At 29.3% G+C, this 20,433-nt stretch overlaps 1 protein-coding gene across 1 annotated transcript; it reads right to left on the reverse strand.

Moving 5' to 3' along the window:
- Positions 1-2,009: 2,009 nt before the first annotated feature.
- LOC132951331 (piggyBac transposable element-derived protein 3-like) lies at positions 2,010-18,154 on the reverse strand. Its single transcript, XM_061023152.1, has 3 exons — positions 18,052-18,154; positions 17,519-17,600; positions 2,010-2,664 (listed from the first exon to the last, which is right to left on the reverse strand). Exons 1-3 carry the CDS (start codon positions 18,152-18,154, stop codon positions 2,010-2,012), a joined length of 840 nt encoding a protein of 279 aa, XP_060879135.1.
- Positions 18,155-20,433: the final 2,279 nt, after the last annotated feature.

Below are 20,433 nucleotides of genomic sequence, written 5' to 3' on the forward strand. Positions count from 1 at the left end.
TTGACTTATAACTGATAATAGTCATAAGATACAATTTTAATTAATAACTGGTAATTTTTTTTCCAAATACAACGTTATAAGTTATAGGTAACTATTAATTTAGTGTCACATACTTAACTTCTATTGTTCACCTAATATCTATATTCTATATCATAGGGATTAGGGATGTATAACCATGTACACATAAAAGTATGTTCACGGAATGGTCAACTGCCTATCCTGACGTGTGCGCACTTATGAATAATATACCTACTCATATACTCGTATAGGTATATAAATATACCTATATAAATAGTGTAATACTACATACAAGAATGTGTTACCTATTATGTCCCTAAAAGTTCAACAGCTATGATTATTAGTAATAATAATATATCCACGTATAAATTATTAAAATACAAAACGAACAAACGAAAAACGATTCTGAGCAAAGATATATCTAAGATAGCATTAGATTTCGGTTCGGCTGATTGTCCACTCCCTCACTCTTCAGCATCAATGCATCAGAAATTATTATTTATAATATTTAAATATAAACTGTATTTTCTGAATTTTCTAAAACATTGAAAACAACACTTGCCAATGTGGAATTACTGTCGAATTTTTTTATTTTTAAATATTAAATAGCATCTGATCGACTGATGTGCTATAATGAAACTCAAAATATAACGAATACACTACCTATACACTTATCTAAATTCTATTTTATATTCGTTTAAATTGGACTTTTAATTTTTCTGGCCATTTTATTAAGCTTTGTAATATAAGTGCATTAAATCGTATTTTTAAGGCATTTTTCTTATTTTTAATGCATTTAAATCCACGTCCTATTTATAACTTAACGTTATTTTGTATGTACCAATCGATTAGTGTACACAATAAAAAATATAATATTATTGATGGGTTAATAGGTTGATAACTATTATGTAGGTAGGTACAGTTTTGTACGTTCAATGTATCGTTCTTAATTCATAAAGTAGCTAAATGAGTCAAATGATTTTGTCAACGGGTGGGGGGGGGGGGAGGATATGGCTGATTTTTTAACATGAACTATTTCAAGGGCTCTTAAGGGGCGCACCACTCTAAGAAAGAGTGACACAATTTCGTAAGGGGGGGGGGGGGGGGGGGGACGTGAAAATGTTTAAAAAAAAACACGAATTTATTTAGTTATTTTGTTATTTAGGTAATACATATTATTAATTAATAGGTATATTTCTTAAATTTTTTTTTATTATTTTATTTGAAACATTATTTTTAAATATTGGGATCAATAAAACTATTTTTATATAATTACTATTTTATAACAATTAGAATTTGTTTATAAACCAAGTAATAAATAAATGGTTACCAAGTAAAAAAACCGTTATCTATATTTTAACCCTTTCAGGCCCGAATTATGATCTGATGATAAAAAATAATAATTCATGTGTTCTTTACATAAAATATACTTAAATTAAGAGAAATTTCGAATTTTGAAATTTTTTGACTACCCAAACTTCAGTTTTGGTGACTTGTCATTATAATAGCATTTGGGCGTTAAATATAATCACTTACGTTACCATTTTAATGGCAATTGGGCTTTAACGTATAACACACTACATCATATGAATAATCTTTATTCGTAAAAACAAAATATAAATAACAATTTTTAAAAATTAAAAATTAGAACAATTAATATAAAAGTAAGCAGTTACATAAAACGATAAAACAAATAAAAAACATCCTTCTAAGTAGTAATAACATTAGGTAAATAAATATAAAATAAAAGATCATCTGTTACTTTGTTAATAATTATATATATAAACTTAGATACATAATTATAATAAGATTTAAATATTTAGTTATGATAATCAAAAAAACAATTCCTTGTCTAAGTAATACATAAATGGACATTGCATTTTTTGCATGCCATATGGGTTCTTTTTTTACACCCCTCTAATTTACAGAATGTGACATCTCTCAAGTTATCTATGTATACATAATGGCCAATGTTATCTTTTCTTATCACATCAGTAGGGTAGGTATCTATCAATTAAACGATTTTTTGTGCGGGGTTTAGGTTGAACTATAATTTTGTTAGATGACGACGGGCGCCCTCGTTTTCTGGAAGGTGTTACTACAGAACTCTCTATAGAAATTAATGTTGAAGCTAAATTTTGCTTAAAGCCTAATAAGTCCATTACTTTTTTTTTTGGTAAATTTATTGCTTCAGCATCATTTCTATATTCTAACCATGAATTACAAGTGGCTATATCAAAGGAATGAAAGAGCATACGCAAAGTCCATTTTCTAGATTTTATAAATACTCTGTAGTAGCTAATGAGTTGGTCATGCAAATCCACCCCACCCATCGAATCATTATACAATTTTACAATTTCAGGGCGACATACTACAACATACGATTTATTTTTTTTATCATATCGTTTAATAATATCTGGGCTGCCTGAAGTCACAAAGTTAGAAGCGAGAGTAACAGATTTGTTATCCAACCATTTAATCAGACCAACTTTTCCATCTGTTGAGGTAACTTCATATGAGGCTCCTCTTCCTAATGTATTTAGCTCTTTATCGCTCACAACTGGAGGATTAGCAAAACAATTAAGTCTAATTGTCCCAGCTGCTTTAATTCCCAAACAATCAAGTGATGTAAATAGATTGTAAGAACTAAAAAAAATTTTCAAAATATAAATAATGTTCATTTTTATCTATGTGTTCAACTAATTGTAAAACTATAAAACCCCCAAGGCCATATTTTTTTTGTATTTCATGATTTATTTCAGTTGAACTGCCCTGGTATAAAATCATATTGTAAACCATACCATTAGCAGAGCAGAGTAAAAAAATTTTAATACCCCAAGGGCAGGGTTTGCCTTTTAAATATTGTTTGACACCTAATTTCCCTTTACATTTGACCATTTGCTCATCTACAGCTAGATTAGTTTCTACTAGTTTCTACGTACTCACATATTTCGTTCCATTCTGGTTAGGCAAGGTGCCTATTTTTATAAATGTCATTAATCTCAATACTTCCAGACTGAACTTTTGGATCGGAGATATGAAGATGCGTGCTGCGTTTTGCTTGGCGGAGACGCACAGCTCTGACACTAGACAATATTATACACTCAAAGGGAACGCGTTTCGCCGGAAGAATAAATAATTACGTAAGTTTTGTCCTACTACTCTGTTGACGCGGTAGACCTAATGTAAATATTTATTGTCAGACAAACTTATATACCCGCTAGACGTAGAGTAGTTTTTAAAATCCACTTGTTATAGGTGTACAAAAATTAGGATATTATGAAAAATACCTTAAATTATAATACTTTGCCTACAACTGTTAATTTATTGTTGTAGTAGAATAATTTTTAAAATTTGAAATCAATGATTAAGTAATGCTTTTATAAGTAGGAAGGTAGGTTTTTATACATACCTAACAAAATAAGAAAATACATAATTATTAATGTTATTTAATATGATTTGTAAGTACATAGCAGATTATACCTATCACTTGGTGACGATTATTTTTGTTTTATACGTTCTTCGTAATTCAGTTCCGTCACGATAGTTTTAGTTTTCGTTAAATGTGAAACATACATTTTCTATGCATACGGGATACGGGCATTAAACATTTGGGTTTTAAGAGAACACCTCAAACGTACGTTTTATTTTGGGGGTTTTACGGGATATACCTATAGGACATTTTCTTCAAATTTTCACATTTCACTATTTGATATTGTGATATTATTTGTACCTAGGTTCAGTTTCTGTTTTAGAATCGATCGATAGGTTACCTAGGTATATCACATTCTTTAATTTAAATTCTGGTAGTCGAGTATTGGACAAGTACCTACGTAACTTATAATTCGTATCGTAATTTAATTACTAAAGAAATATAATTTCCCCAACAGTGTCTAGGGCCACCGGCAGGAGAATGCATTATAGAATGTCTATAAACTTGTGTTTAAAATATGGTTAAAATTGGTATGCGACCAACAACTGGGGGCTTGTTCTGGAAAATTTAAATGATCTAATAAGGTTCATCTCATTATTTGAATTAAATTAATTTTTAAGCGATTGTTGTGTTAGTCAATTTTTTAATTTATTTCATCCAACACATTCGTCTCGGTTTTCTAGTACCTCTAGATTTCTCACAAAATTCATATCGATCATCTCACAGCTTTCATATTCAAAACCAAAAAAATATGTATTTTTATATTATTTCAATTTTTTTTATCGAACACCAGAATATATTACAGATCATAAAGATACTAGTATTGTATACTAGATAAGTTTCAATTAGCGAGATGTAGACGGATGAAGATAGCTGTTTCTTCGACGACAGCGTGTGCTGCAGTACAGCTAGGTTTCACTGGAAGAGTCGATGTTTATGCGTATGTTTGTTTTTATATTATTTTGGTCTTACATTTACTTTTTAGACTTGAATTAAATATTTATTGTTGCGGAAAATCTGTTAACTAAGTAACGTAGAGGTATATACGTTTACTACAACCTACCAAAGGCGCAATGTATAATAATAATAAATTATACGCCAGTCCGAACAATCCAAACGCTGTCTTACTCGTAGTCGAGTTCTAGTTGATAACTGACTTGTGAATAAATGTAATTTTTGTTAGGTATAAAAATAAAACTAATAAATCCTTGAATACAACATTTAAAAATACAAACTCTGTGTAATAAAAATTAATATTAGGTATTTATTGGTAGGTTTATATAATATCTGTAGACTGTAACGCATAGGTCATTAGAATATTGTAGAACATTTTACTGCATAAGATGCGTGTTATTTCAGAAATGGTATTCGTCAGTGAACATTTTCAAACTGGGAATAATATATCATAAGCAGATTGAAATGTGTGAACGTTTCAGTGTTTCGAAGTCTAAGTTTCGTAGCAGATTTTGATTCCGTCACGGGGTATGTATTTTCTTATTTCTCAGTAGGTTTTTTTTTATTATAGTTAATTGATCAGGGGATATATTGCCCGAACATTTTCAATATTTGTATTGTAACTATACTGGTATAACACTATTCGGGCTATCAATAAAGTCGTGTTCAAAATTAGAAAATTGGTGAGGTATGATATTTTTTTTAGCAATTCTTTCGAGTAGGGAATTCGCTCAATGATATTTAAATATTTTCACCGATAATCAAGTACGATGACTTGTAGGTAACTAGAGACTGAGTGAATAGGAATTAGGAAGTGTGTGATATGGCGAAGATAAGGAAATGGGTCAACAGGATTTCAGAATGTTTGGTGTATGAAAGGGAAAGATGAAAAAGAAATGTAAGGTTAGGGTAGGTAAGTGGAGTGAGAGTAGCAGATATGAGAATAATAAGTAAGGTGTTAAGGTACAAAAGAGGATAGAATAAGAAATTAAATAATTAAGGGTAGTGTAGGGTAGTGTACATATTGTAGTGAAAACAAGAGAAAATAGGTTTAGGTGGTTCGGTCACTGTATGATAAGAGATAGTGAGATTGGCTATAGAAGTTAATTTAGGGGAGAAATGACGGACGAGAAGACTGAAGAAGAGATGGATAGACAGAATAACGATCATATGGAGGTGTGGAATGAGAGTGGCTGAACCTGTATATAGCTGTGAGAGACGGGGGAAGAAAAAGTGTAAAGGTAGAATAGTTATGTTAACAATGCCGAATACGTAGGAAAATATCTTGAATTGCAAAGGCCCTATTGACTCTTTGGCTTCAACTAACCATAGGTTTACCTAACTAACCTTCTTATGACTCATTAGGACGCTTTGAATAAAAATATCCTGATTTGCAGGTTGCTTAACTTAAGTGTTTGATTATCAAGTTGATCCTTTGATTGTTGACACCTTAATCCATGCTATGGATGAAGCCCATAGATAATAAATAGGGCTCGGATTTATATGTATTATAAAAAAAAAAAAAAAATTATAATAATAATTAATTATAGGTATAATAGAATGAAATAAAAAATTTATATTTACCTTAATATTTTGATTACAATTAATAACATTCGTTTTCAAATTTTCGAATTCAAAAGATCGCCGATTTTGTAGTAAAATGTTTATAATAATTAATAATAAAATAAAATGTAATAACAATTATTTATTTATTTAGTTATCTAATTATCTTGATTACAGTTATAATAATAACATGCACTTTAAAATTTTCGAATTCAAAAGTTCGTCGATATAATATATAATATAGTCATGATAACCTTTCAATAATTCTGAACTCTGAAGAAAAGACATTAAAACAGTATAATTGTCTAAATATGTGAGAACAAATTGAATAGTTGTGAAATATGTAATAACATGTATTTATGACAAAATATGTAAACATATGTAAAATCAAATATAGCTCGTTTTATCAAAAATCTTGTGAAACAAATTTATCACTTGCCGAAATTAGTTTATCATGTCGCAGAGAAAATATGTATTTACATATAAATCCGAGCCCTAATAATAAATATATGGATAGTCCACGCCTATGTTAAATACAATTAAATCTTTATTATCTATGATGGAGCCATACCCAGCTCACTCGTGTAAACTTGTTGCCGGTTGGGATGTCAGCGCACTATTTGTTTTCCATCTTTGACCCACGCGTAGCATACCAAATGTACGATTTAGAAAACACTAAAATGATTGGGTCAGAGAGAGAAATAAATGGTGCGCTAAAAATCTGACATCCTCTTAGTGTTATCGAGTTGAAGAAGCAGTTGATTGTTGACAATTTGACATTTAACATTAATTATGGTAGGTATTATGATTGGAAGTAAAAGTAATTAGCAGGGCTGTGAATTTAATGCAATGAAAAAGTGTTAAATATTTGCCTGCATGTATGCACTAAAAACAGGCAAATGTGTGCACTGAAATATTCAAAAATATGCACTTAAAATTCAAAAAAATACTGAATAAAAACGTTATTATTAAAATTTTTTTAAATTAATAAATTATAATTCAAATTGGTTTACAAAAAAAATTCTTTATTTACACACTTGGTAGGTAGGCATGTAGGTAGGTAACGGATGAACCGAAAATATAAAAACATTTTAAGAAAATAAGCATAAATACATAGAAATCATGAAAACATGCAATTATATTAACTAACCAAAAAAAAAAAACGCATATTGGTAACGGTGTTGTAATAATAGGGATCTCCCAAAAAAAATACGTACTAATAGAAGGTCAGGTACTGTTATTCCACATACTTATTATAGTTTAATTTAACTACAACATTCTAGTAGAGTCTGGTAAAATTTGGTTCCACGACTTTGATCATACAAACTTTAAATACTAAACTATGGGTCTGAAATTTAGTTTATATAGATCTAAATAATCCAAAACATATATTGCTTCAAAATATAAAAATAAAGTGGCTTGTATTGTAGTAGGTAGGTAACATTCAAAAAAAAAACTAAAAAAAATCATACTTGAAATCTATGTATAATATACATATATTGTAATAAATGTTCAAATGCTTACTATAGTACATTATAAAAAATTAACTTAAGTTCAATATAATAAATTATAACAGGTGTTCAAATAAACATTTCATACCAAAAATTTTGTTAATTCACACAGTCTCTCTTCAATTTTAAATTTTTCTTCAAATTATCTACAAAATATAAATGTTTAGTAAATTGGAAGACTTGATTAAGGATTTAATCATTCATCTAAAAGAGATGTGCCGGGTCGCCACATTACTATATCGAGGGGCCATGGTTCAAGCGTCGTCCATCAATATCATAATATATATTATATTAAAAATACAAACTTAATATTTCACTAACAGTAAATATTATAAAATAATTTTACGAAATGTACTATACTCATATTATATTATGATTGTATTAGTTACAAACTCTTGAATTAAGAGTTATGTTTGAGGATTTAATTAATTTCCTATAAGGAAATGCCTCAAGGTTGCCTCAGTAAGTCGTTAGTAAGTATGGTAGTTAAAGTGCCGTCCACCAATAAAGTACCCGAAAAAAAAACGATTAATTCAAATATAGAAGGTACTTATATCATATACTTTTATCAAAGTATGATAGTGTTAGCTACAGTCTTGTGTAAATTATATTGTCTTATGTTTTCCCAATCTAATAATACAAAATACTGAAAATTAATGAAATCACAAATATTAGTACAATAGAGAGACTGTGCATTGATTTACAAATTTGTCTTAAATTTACTTTTTGCATAGAGAATAATATGAAGGTGGGCTGGGCTTTTAATATCAGAGTATGGGGGACAGGTCTGGGATTTCATATTATGCATTTGTGGACACTGGACGACCAAAAGGACCATCCTCCATAGCATGTTTCAATAAGTCCAAAATAAAATTAGTTGAATACGTTATAAAGTTGCTCCCATGCTCGACATTATCCTGGTATTTTTAAAAAAATCATTAAAAATGTTGTTTTAAAAAAAAACCTTTCATGTGCATGTGTTGTCTCCAAGTGTGTGTTGTGAGAGGCTAGATGCTGATAAATCGCTTTTATATGCTTCAAATTGTTTACACGAGTGAGCTGGGTATGGCTCCATCATAGATAATAAAGATATAACATAATGGTCTTATATCAGCGGTCTTTGCGGGGAACAATTGAGGCCAAATAAAGTATACCTATATCGAGTATCGACTATCAATATAAAGGAGCCTCAATTGCCTTCCGCGGGAACGCGGCCTCAAATGTATTTAACATAGGCGTGGACTATCCATATATTTATTATCTATGGGCTTCATCCATAGCATGGATTAAGGTGTCAACAGTCAAAGGATCGACTTGATAATCAAACACTTAAGTTCAGCAACCTGCAAATCAGGATATTTTTATTCAAAGTGTCCTAATAAGTCGTAAGAAAGTTAGTTAGGTAAACCTATGGTTAGTTGAAGCTATGGTGATGATAGATGACTATCATCACTGGTCGTGAGCTTTGCGATGATCTTTTCCTACTAACTATCAAGGTATTCGATATTGTAAACATAACAATGAAAGAAAATATTTAAATATTATTAATTTGGTTAGGTTAGGTTAGGATAGGGCAGGAAAAGAGATGTTAACTAATTATCATAGTTTTTAACACGGTCTTAATGACTGTCAGCAAGAGTTGTACCAGTATAGTTATTAAAAACTTAAATACAGCCAACATTAAATAATGATTTTTTTACCACAACAAATTATAAAATGTATTTTAAAATATAACAAAATATTATTTCATTAGGGTTTTATAAGGTTTTCAATACTTATGAGTTTTTGTAAATAGAAAATGTATAAAATCAATAGTTTTAATTTAATATATGGTTTTGTTTTTTAATATCCTATTGTCAAAGAATTCTCAGCGTTTCCTTTCCACATTTTTTTACATTGTACTAAATCTAATTTTTTTCCGCACATATTTACAAAGACTAAAACAGATATCTGACTATGTTTTTATTTGCATTTAGACTTTATAGTTTGTAATTTAATATTGACTGTAGACCCACCAAACACAATATTATTTTAAATTAAACATTTTATGTCCTTTATAAATTACAATCACATAGTAGAGTCCGTGCAGGACCTTTTATCATTTAATTTCTTTGCATCCTTTATAATTTACATTCATTTTTATACATTTTCTAATACATATATTACCGTGATACACCTCTGATCATAATAACTGTTCGCATTATTATAATGTAAACAACACCTAGTTTTTGGATTGTAGTTAATATGTATTGCAGTATTTAGCTTCCAGCATATTCTTTTGTTGAGTGTTATTTCACCCAGATTTCTCAAACAATTTTTTTTTCACTTCATTGAACTCTAGTAGATTTTTTCGTATAAAAATTTTTCAAGATTAACCGGCTATACCTGGGAGTACGCTGAGTACCTGTGTACATAATATATAATTTGAAAAGAGACTGGCTAGGTTCTCTCACGTTCCCCATTCAATTAATTTTTTTATATATTTAACTTTTTTTGATTCTTTTATATATATCTTTTTTTAAAACATTAACAACCTGGTGCCATATGATTTTTTGAAAATTTGTTATCTGCTTCTTCAAATGCGTTTGCCTGCGGTAGCCCACGATCCCCTTGCAATTTTATTTCATAAATTTGAATCTGTTTAAGTTTCTTGGCATTTTAGTTTGAAGTTTGTAATGTATAATCATACAGTTAAATTTATTCAAAATTTTTTTTTGGTTTCCTAAAATGCAATTGCCTGCGGGCGCCAACACCCTCATTCAATTTTTTTTTTAGGATTTAACCACTAGCCAAATGTTTTAAAAATTGACAATCTGGTAACTCTTGAATAATCCTTATCTTTAATGAACTGAATGTTTTAAATAGTTTTTTTTGTTTAAGAATCTGGGCATTTTAGTTTGTACTTATTATTATGTAATCCTATAGTTAAATTTTTTCAAAATTTTTTTTTGGTTTCCTAAAATGCATTTGCCTGCGGGCGCCAACACCCTCCTTCAATTTTTTTTTTAGGATTTAACTACTAGCCAAATGTTTTAAATATTGACAATCTGGTACCCTTACAGAATCACTCTTTAATGAACTAAATATTTTAAATAGTTTTTTTTGTTTAAGAAACTGGGCATTTTAGTTTGTACTTATTATTATGTATTTCTATAGTTAAATTTTTTCAAAATTTTTTTTTGGTTTCCTAAAATGCATTTGCCTGCGGGCGCCAACACCCTCCTTCAGTTTTTTTTTTAGGATTTAACCACTAGCCAAATGTTTTAAATATTGACAATCTGGTACCCTTACATAATTACTCTTTAATGAACTAAATATTTTAAATAGTTTTTTTTGTTTAAGAAACTGGGCATTTTAGTTTGTACTTAGTAATGTGTATTCCTACAGTTAAATATTTTCAAAATTTTTTTTTGGTTTTCTAAAATGCATTTGCCTGCGGGCGCCAAAACCCTCCTTCAATTTTTTTTTTATGATTTAACCTCTAGCCAAATTTTTTAAAAATTGACAATCTGGTACCTTTGAATAATCCTTATCTTTAATGAACTGAATGTTTTAAATAGTTTTTTTTGTTTAAGAATCTGGGCATTTTAGTTTGTACTTATTATTATGTATTCCTATAGTTAAATTTTTTCAAAATTTTTTTTTGGTTTCCTAAAATGCATTTGCCTGCGGGCGCCAACACCCTCCTTCAATTTTTTTTTTAGGATTTAACTACTAGCCAAATGTTTTAAATATTGACAATCTGGTACCCTTACAGAATCACTCTTTAATGAACTAAATATTTTAAATAGTTTTTTTTGTTTAAGAAACTGGGCATTTTAGTTTGTACTTATTATTATGTATTTCTATAGTTAAATTTTTTCAAAATTTTTTTTTGGTTTCCTAAAATGCATTTGCCTGCGGGCGCCAACACCCTCCTTCAGTTTTTTTTTTAGGATTTAACCACTAGCCAAATGTTTTAAATATTGACAATCTGGTACCCTTACATAATTACTCTTTAATGAACTAAATATTTTAAATAGTTTTTTTTGTTTAAGAAACTGGGCATTTTAGTTTGTACTTAGTAATGTGTATTCCTACAGTTAAATATTTTCAAAATTTTTTTTTGGTTTTCTAAAATGCATTTGCCTGCGGGCGCCAAAACCCTCCTTCAATTTTTTTTTTATGATTTAACCTCTAGCCAAATTTTTTAAAAATTGACAATCTGGTACCTTTGAATAATCCTTATCTTTAATGAACTGAATGTTTTAAATAGTTTTTTTTGTTTAAGAATCTGGGCATTTTAGTTTGTACTTATTATTATGTATTCCTATAGTTAAATTTTTTCAAAATTTTTTTTTGGTTTCCTAAAATGCATTTGCCTGCGGGCGCCAACACCCTCCTTCAATTTTTTTTTTAGGATTTAACTACTAGCCAAATGTTTTAAATATTGACAATCTGGTACCCTTACAGAATCACTCTTTAATGAACTAAATATTTTAAATAGTTTTTTTTGTTTAAGAAACTGGGCATTTTAGTTTGTACTTATTATTATGTATTTCTATAGTTAAATTTTTTCAAAATTTTTTTTTGGTTTCCTAAAATGCATTTGCCTGCGGGCGCCAACACCCTCCTTCAGTTTTTTTTTTAGGATTTAACCACTAGCCAAATGTTTTAAATATTGACAATCTGGTACCCTTACATAATTACTCTTTAATGAACTAAATATTTTAAATAGTTTTTTTTGTTTAAGAAACTGGGCATTTTAGTTTGTACTTAGTAATGTGTATTCCTACAGTTAAATATTTTCAAAATTTTTTTTTGGTTTTCTAAAATGCATTTGCCTGCGGGCGCCAAAACCCTCCTTCAATTTTTTTTTTATGATTTAACCTCTAGCCAAATTTTTTAAAAATTGACAATCTGGTACCTTTGAATAATCCTTATCTTTAATGAACTGAATGTTTTAAATAGTTTTTTTTGTTTAAGAATCTGGGCATTTTAGTTTGTACTTATTATTATGTATTCCTATAGTTAAATTTTTTCAAAATTTTTTTTTGGTTTCCTAAAATGCATTTGCCTGCGGGCGCCAACACCCTCCTTCAATTTTTTTTTTAGGATTTAACTACTAGCCAAATGTTTTAAATATTGACAATCTGGTACCCTTACAGAATCACTCTTTAATGAACTAAATATTTTAAATAGTTTTTTTTGTTTAAGAAACTGGGCATTTTAGTTTGTACTTATTATTATGTATTTCTATAGTTAAATTTTTTCAAAATTTTTTTTTGGTTTCCTAAAATGCATTTGCCTGCGGGCGCCAACACCCTCCTTCAGTTTTTTTTTTAGGATTTAACCACTAGCCAAATGTTTTAAATATTGACAATCTGGTACCCTTACATAATTACTCTTTAATGAACTAAATATTTTAAATAGTTTTTTTTGTTTAAGAAACTGGGCATTTTAGTTTGTACTTAGTAATGTGTATTCCTACAGTTAAATATTTTCAAAATTTTTTTTTGGTTTTCTAAAATGCATTTGCCTGCGGGCGCCAAAACCCTCCTTCAATTTTTTTTTTATGATTTAACCTCTAGCCAAATTTTTTAAAAATTGACAATCTGGTACCTTTGAATAATCCTTATCTTTAATGAACTGAATGTTTTAAATAGTTTTTTTTGTTTAAGAATCTGGGCATTTTAGTTTGTACTTATTATTATGTATTCCTATAGTTAAATTTTTTCAAAATTTTTTTTTGGTTTCCTAAAATGCATTTGCCTGCGGGCGCCAACACCCTCCTTCAATTTTTTTTTTAGGATTTAACTACTAGCCAAATGTTTTAAATATTGACAATCTGGTACCCTTACAGAATCACTCTTTAATGAACTAAATATTTTAAATAGTTTTTTTTGTTTAAGAAACTGGGCATTTTAGTTTGTACTTATTATTATGTATTTCTATAGTTAAATTTTTTCAAAATTTTTTTTTGGTTTCCTAAAATGCATTTGCCTGCGGGCGCCAACACCCTCCTTCAGTTTTTTTTTTAGGATTTAACCACTAGCCAAATGTTTTAAATATTGACAATCTGGTACCCTTACATAATTACTCTTTAATGAACTAAATATTTTAAATAGTTTTTTTTGTTTAAGAAACTGGGCATTTTAGTTTGTACTTAGTAATGTGTATTCCTACAGTTAAATATTTTCAAAATTTTTTTTTGGTTTCCTAAAATGCATTTGCCTGCGGGCGCCAATACCCTCCTTCAATTTTTTTTTAGGATTTAACCTCTAGCCAAATATTTTAAACATTGACAATCTGGTACCTCTTGAATAATCCTTGTTTAATGAAATAAATATTTTAAATAGTTTTTTCTGTTTAATATTCTGGGCATTTTAGTTTGAACTTTGAAATGTATTTTTCTTCTGAAAAATTTTTCCAAATTTTTTTTTTGTTTTCTTAAATGCATTTGCCTGTAGGCGCCAACACCCTACTACAATTTTTTTTTTTAGTAATGTAACTAGTTGAATATTTTGTATTGACTTGAAAATTGATAACTTGGTGCCCTATGATTAATCATTCTATAAAGAACTAAATATTTTGAATAGTTTTTGCTGTTTAAGATTCTGGGCATTTTAGTTTGTACTTTGTAATGTGTATTCCTACAATTAAATTTTTTCAAAATTTTTTTTGGTTTCCTAAAATGCATTTGCCTGTGGGCGCCAATACCCTCCTTCAATTTTTTTTTAGGATTTTACCTCTAGCCAAATATTTTAAACATTGACAATCTGGTACCTCTTAAATAATTCTTGTTTGATGAAATAAATATTTTAAATAGTTTTTTCTGTTTAATATTCTGGGCATTTGAGTGTGAAATTTGTAATGTGTATTCCAACGGTAAATTTTTTCCAAATTTTATTTTTGTTTTCTAAAATGCATTTGCCTGCGGGCACCAATACCCTCCTTCAATTTTTTTTGCACTTTTGGCATGGTATCGTTTTGTTGGCAGTGTCTAATAGGCCATGATCCCTTAAAAATGCAGTGGCATTTTCTTCACTACAGGCGATGGTCGAATAGAACTCTTTTAATTGCATGTTGATATGCACTAATACACGGTTAGGTTACTAATCGATGTCTGTTCGGTTACTAACAAACTTATTAAATACACTACCACAATGTGATGAATGATGAATGATGATATATCAGTGATTTTAGATTTTAGTATAAATATAGGCGGAATAGTTACAAATAAATACAAAACTATATCGTAGGTACACATTATATTAAATCAAATTATATTTGGGTCAATTTTATCTTTTAATGTTTTTTTTTTATTGCTGCTCAGATATGCGGTCTACATACATGTGTGTAGACTGCATATCTGAGCAGCACCCAAAATTGTATTGAAACTTATAGAAAAATGTCCGTAAACAGTTCAAGATGAAAAAATATTTTGAAAATTTTATCAAGTTTAGGAATTTGATAAAATAAACATATGGTGTAAATTTCAAATATCTACAGTCATTCGTTAATTAATTACAACAAAATGATAAAATCGCTACATGAGAAATCGAAAGAATATAGGTACAATGTTGTAAAAATTTGATTTTTAAACACAAAAAAAATTTAATTTGACTTACCGGTAGACATTTTTTTTTTTTCAATAAAGGTAGACAAACTTATGGGGACTCTTGTATAGAGCTAATAGCTATTTAACTATACCAGCATGATTAATAAGGTGTTATTCTTAAACTGTATGGTAATATTATTCTATTATTATTTTTGTTTATTCTTATTAGATATAATAATAATAATCATAATAATAATAATATTTATTGGCCAAGAGAAAGATACAATTTCGATAAGTAATTAATGGTTATATATATAATATGGTTAGATGGCCCATCTCACCACTGAGGATAACCTCTTATCGGTGATGATGGAGTACTAAGAGCTAGGTTGGTATACATTTACAATTTTTATAATATTTTAGGTATTTCGTAAGAAATTGCGTCATATCCGACTATAATTTAAAAACATAAATATATAAATAGACATACCTGTACAACTATAGTAATTAAAGCATAAACTGCAGAAAATAAGTAGATATAAATGATATAATATAATATATAAAAAAAAAAGTACATCAAAAATAGAAATTATAAATAAGTAAATAAATAGACTACATTATATAGGTACACTGGTATATATATAGGGTGTAGGTCACTAGTATTATTTAACAACCATAATTTAATAGATTGTTTATATATTTTATAGGACGTACTGTTAATAATTTGCAGCGGAATATTGTTTAATAATTTCAAACCCACTTGCGAAAAACATCGGCTAGATTTCAATATACGAACAGTAAGTATTTCTAAGTTGTTTTTTTGTCGTGTATTATAGTGTCTAGGTTTGAACTCTATTAAATTAAATTTGTATGTGTAATATAAGGCATTTCTGTAAAATAATTGTTGCGTCGTAAGAACTTTAAATTCAGTAAATAGATCTTTGGTGGGATATGTTTTTCGTTTACTCAAAATTATTTTAATTATGCTTTTTTGACCTCTGAATATTTTATTGCTTCCTATAATACCTAATCCACCCCAGGCGGTTATTCCGTATTGTATAATAGATTGTGTCATAGCAAAGTATATTAAACGTAGAGTCTGGTTATTTAGGTATTTTCTTGCGTTAATGAATAGGTAGTGCATTTTCCGTAGTTTCATTATTGTGCTATTTATGTGTGTATCCCATTTTAGGCGTTGGTCAAAAATAATACCTAAATATTTAATAGTTTCCGTTTTATTTATAAGTTATAACATTACACGAACAGTTATTAGATTTACAATCTGTATCATGGATTTTAATTGTATTTGAATTGGGTTGGGTTTTTTTGTTTAGAGTGAAATTAATGTAGTTTGATTTAGTGTAATTTATTCTTAAATTATGTTTAAGAAACCATGCATGTATCAAGTGGAGGTCCGTTTCTGCTTTTAGACGAACTTCGTCCCAATTGTCCCCAGATATAAGGATGGCTGTATCGTCTGCATAAGAAAATAGTTTACCGTGAATATTTAAATGACTTAGCGAAGAGACATATATAATATAAAGAATAGGTGATAATACTGTATACGATGTATACTTATCTATTACAATATTTTTTTTTTTATTATTATTATTTTTCATAATATAATCAACAATCTGTTACAATATAGAACAATAGGTAAAAAAAATGAACGATATTATGGCTTGAACAAAAAACGGATTTAAAAAAACCTTCCACTCAGTTATTTACATGCATCTATATACGTTTACAATAATATTATAAATACAATTTGGGCATTATCCGGGTTAGTAAGTCCTAGATGAGTAGTTCTGTACACACAGAGCCTCCTCTGCTGTCGTTAAATAAAGGGGGGAAAAGGGTAATATTAATAAGTCCCGACACTGCCGCATTTTTAGTCTTTTTCTGGGTATATTTGAGTGTCATCAAACATACCCAGAAAAAGACTAAAAATGCGGCGGTTATAAGTTATAACAGTGTTGTGTTCTATCTTATAAACATAAAATATGTGGGTGGCTTGGCGTGGCGCGTTGGCTGCTACCAGTCGCGGAATGCGACTGGGAGTAAGTAACGTCCACAGCTACTAGCTCCCGGATGGGTGACCACCCGGGTTCATAGTAGTTAAAAACCTTGCCACACATACACGTGTTTGCTACCTACCGTAACAACCGTTAAAACAATCGTAAAATCAACCTACCGTACCAACCTTACCCCTACAACAGCTAATGGCCATAGTCGCCGTGTTTAAGTTCAATAATAAAAAAAAAAAAAAAAAAGTGGTTTACTATAATAATTATTAATAACGCTTATAATATGCCTAATAGTATGTTGTAACGTATAATGACAAATATATAATTTATGCATATCATTATTGTGTATTATATCGTAACACTTCGAAATAAGAGCAATGATTATTATTAATTAGTGGGAGGTGGAGAGAGTAACTGTAGATCGCAAAACATTGCCGCCACCGTAATCCCCTGGAAGGCGACGCGGGCATACATCATCTTTTGCCCAAGCATAGGCCGGCTGGTCACCATAGTGGTAAGTCCGACGGCGTAACAGCCCACAGTCATCACGATACCTGCAAAATCAGTGGCTCGAAAAATGAAAGCAATAATTTAGGTTTTCGTCTGCTGCAGTTGTACCGCACAGAATGCGCAGAAGGAACTTTTTTTGTTTCATATCATAATATTACGAAATAAATTTATCTAAATACCTATTCATAATAGAAAAACCAAAATATTCGTTAATTTTTGACACGACGAATTGAAATACTTGTAAAAGCCACGAAAATCTATCGTTTCAAAAAATTGAATCACAGGTCGAAAAAAAGAAAACTACAACGGCGATAATATTAATAATAAATTACAGTCGTGTTTTGTGTTTTAGGCACCTATTATCGGTCCATTATATGATGTGATGTGCCACCGAATGTTGTCGTTTCGCACACATCGAGTTTACAGTTGTAAACTAAAATTATACACACGTGTGACGTTTTCTCTGTAATAATGTATCATGACTTAGGGACTGACCTATTGGTACTAATAGGTTTCCGCCCAATTGTCGAAAAAGACTAGGACGTGAAGCGTCCCGGAAATCCGGCACCAACTTCGCTTTGGTCGAATCGTTCACCATCGTCCAACTGCCAATAATGATCGGACGTCGTTAAATAATAATATAATAGGTACGCTATACGTACGTACTTTTATACTTTCTGGACATTATTATTGTATTTATGTACACGTTGATATTATTGACGAGTTGCTATAACGATAACATTATACCAATATATACCTACATAAAATTATTATGTTATACACATTATTACACAGACGCGAGTTATTTTAACAAAGATATGTTTTTGGACGAGATTTTTTTTCCGCGTAACCAATTTTGCGTAACCACTGTAACCGATTTTTTTTTTTATTCCCAAAAACATATCTATGATTCCTCTCAATTTTCACGCCATAAAAAAAATATCGAGTAGCATGCTAATTTTCCTTTTTTACAGACTAATTTATTGTCACTGTTGGTTTCTTCTCGGTGCAGCTGTCAACGCTAGTTAATAACATGGTTATTGGCATCTAAATCCCAAACCGATTACAATGCTATAAGACCAGCATATCGTTTTGTGGCAATAGGTAAGCACCTGATTCACAAAATGTTACTGATGTTACTATACTTTATATTATTATTAACGAGTGTGTCGCTCGCTCGCATGTATTGTCTGTTCGCATCATAATTCAACGTTTATATAATATGCAAACACAAACCTAATAGTATTTTATTATAGTCGTTCATATATTATTATTTTGGAAGAACGTATCTACAAATTATAATATATTTATGTAATATTAAACGTCTGACATTCTGCATAATAATATATAATACAAATATATATTCAGGCGTAGGTGGTATATAAAGGTGTAAAGTTACAAATCTCGTAAAAAACTTCAAAAACGTTTGGAACAATTTATGCATATTATATCGGCACGCGATCAAAGAACGTGTATTTCTTTTCTACGCACTGCAGGCGTCGTGCAAAAAATATACAAACGTTTTTTTCATATATTTCCCATCCCCTGCACGAGTCCCTTTAGTAAGATGTGTTCAGTTTTTGACAATTCAGTTTCTATTACTATTGTCTACCTAAATAATATCAGTAATATTATGTTTAAAATATCACTTCATGAATGATGTGTAGTATAGGTAGGTACAATTTATAAAATGGTTAATAAATTATTGTACACAATATATCTATTATTATAGTTTGACCACAAGAAAAAATTAATAATTTTCATCATTATCATAGATTCATAGCAGTATATTGTACAAAGTATTTTTTTTGAAATATATTTTTGAAAATCTATTAGAAATAAAACATTTTACGTTCGAATATTACATATTACTCGCAACTAATACGACTAAAATATTATATTGAACGCGTGTTACAATTTTCTAATAAAATATTAATATAAATAACTCTTGTTCATTATTATTTCAAAAACAATAAAATATAATATACATAAATAGGTACCTATTAGGTAAATGTAACACTGTTCGGCATTATTAGATTTTTAATTATTATTGTTGTACACATCCTCCCACGCCACCGCCCACAACTACCATTACCACTCGCTAACCGGACCAGATATACCTGATACTTAATATATAAAGTATATATATATATATATATATAGGTGTGTGTATACATATACAGAGTGATTCACTAAGCATGCTAACCCCCATTTTTTCCTTTAATAATGAAATTATTCAAATTCTGATTTTTGGAATTTTTAAATATATTCAGATTATTTTTCAAATTCCTGAATTTTTTGAGTTTGAAATAAGGACCTCACTTTTTTACTGCAAATTATTTAGTGAATATTCTTTATTGAAAATGTTGTTGTACGCAATTCAAAATTCAGACGAATAGATTCTCAGTTATTAAAATGTTTATTCTAAGGATAACAGTACTTAAAAGTGGTTTTACAAAAATATAAAACAGATGTAATATTGGTTCTAGTATTAATTATTATACTTAGACCATTTTTACAAATTATTGTAAATGTTATAATGTTGATAAATTATTATTAATCACCAACATTTTTAAATTGCCTTTTCTTCTAGACCCTGCATTATCATTGACCTAATATCCTTACTACACAAGGTTAAATACATAACTCAAAAACTACTTGTATGCATTTTGTTTCTGATACGGCAAAATGGTCAGAGAAATCATCTGGTAAATAAATTTCATTAAAAAGTGGGATTCTCTTTTGAAAGGTTTGAGTCACCATAAGAATTTTAAAAAAATGGTATTGGAGCTTATATAAAATTTTTAAAAAAATCATGATTTGAATAATGTCATTATTAAAGGAAAGAATGGTGCTGAGTATGTTTGGTGCATCACT

This window comes from Metopolophium dirhodum, chromosome 8, assembly GCF_019925205.1.
Source record: "Metopolophium dirhodum isolate CAU chromosome 8, ASM1992520v1, whole genome shotgun sequence".
NCBI lineage: Eukaryota > Metazoa > Arthropoda > Insecta > Hemiptera > Aphididae > Metopolophium > Metopolophium dirhodum.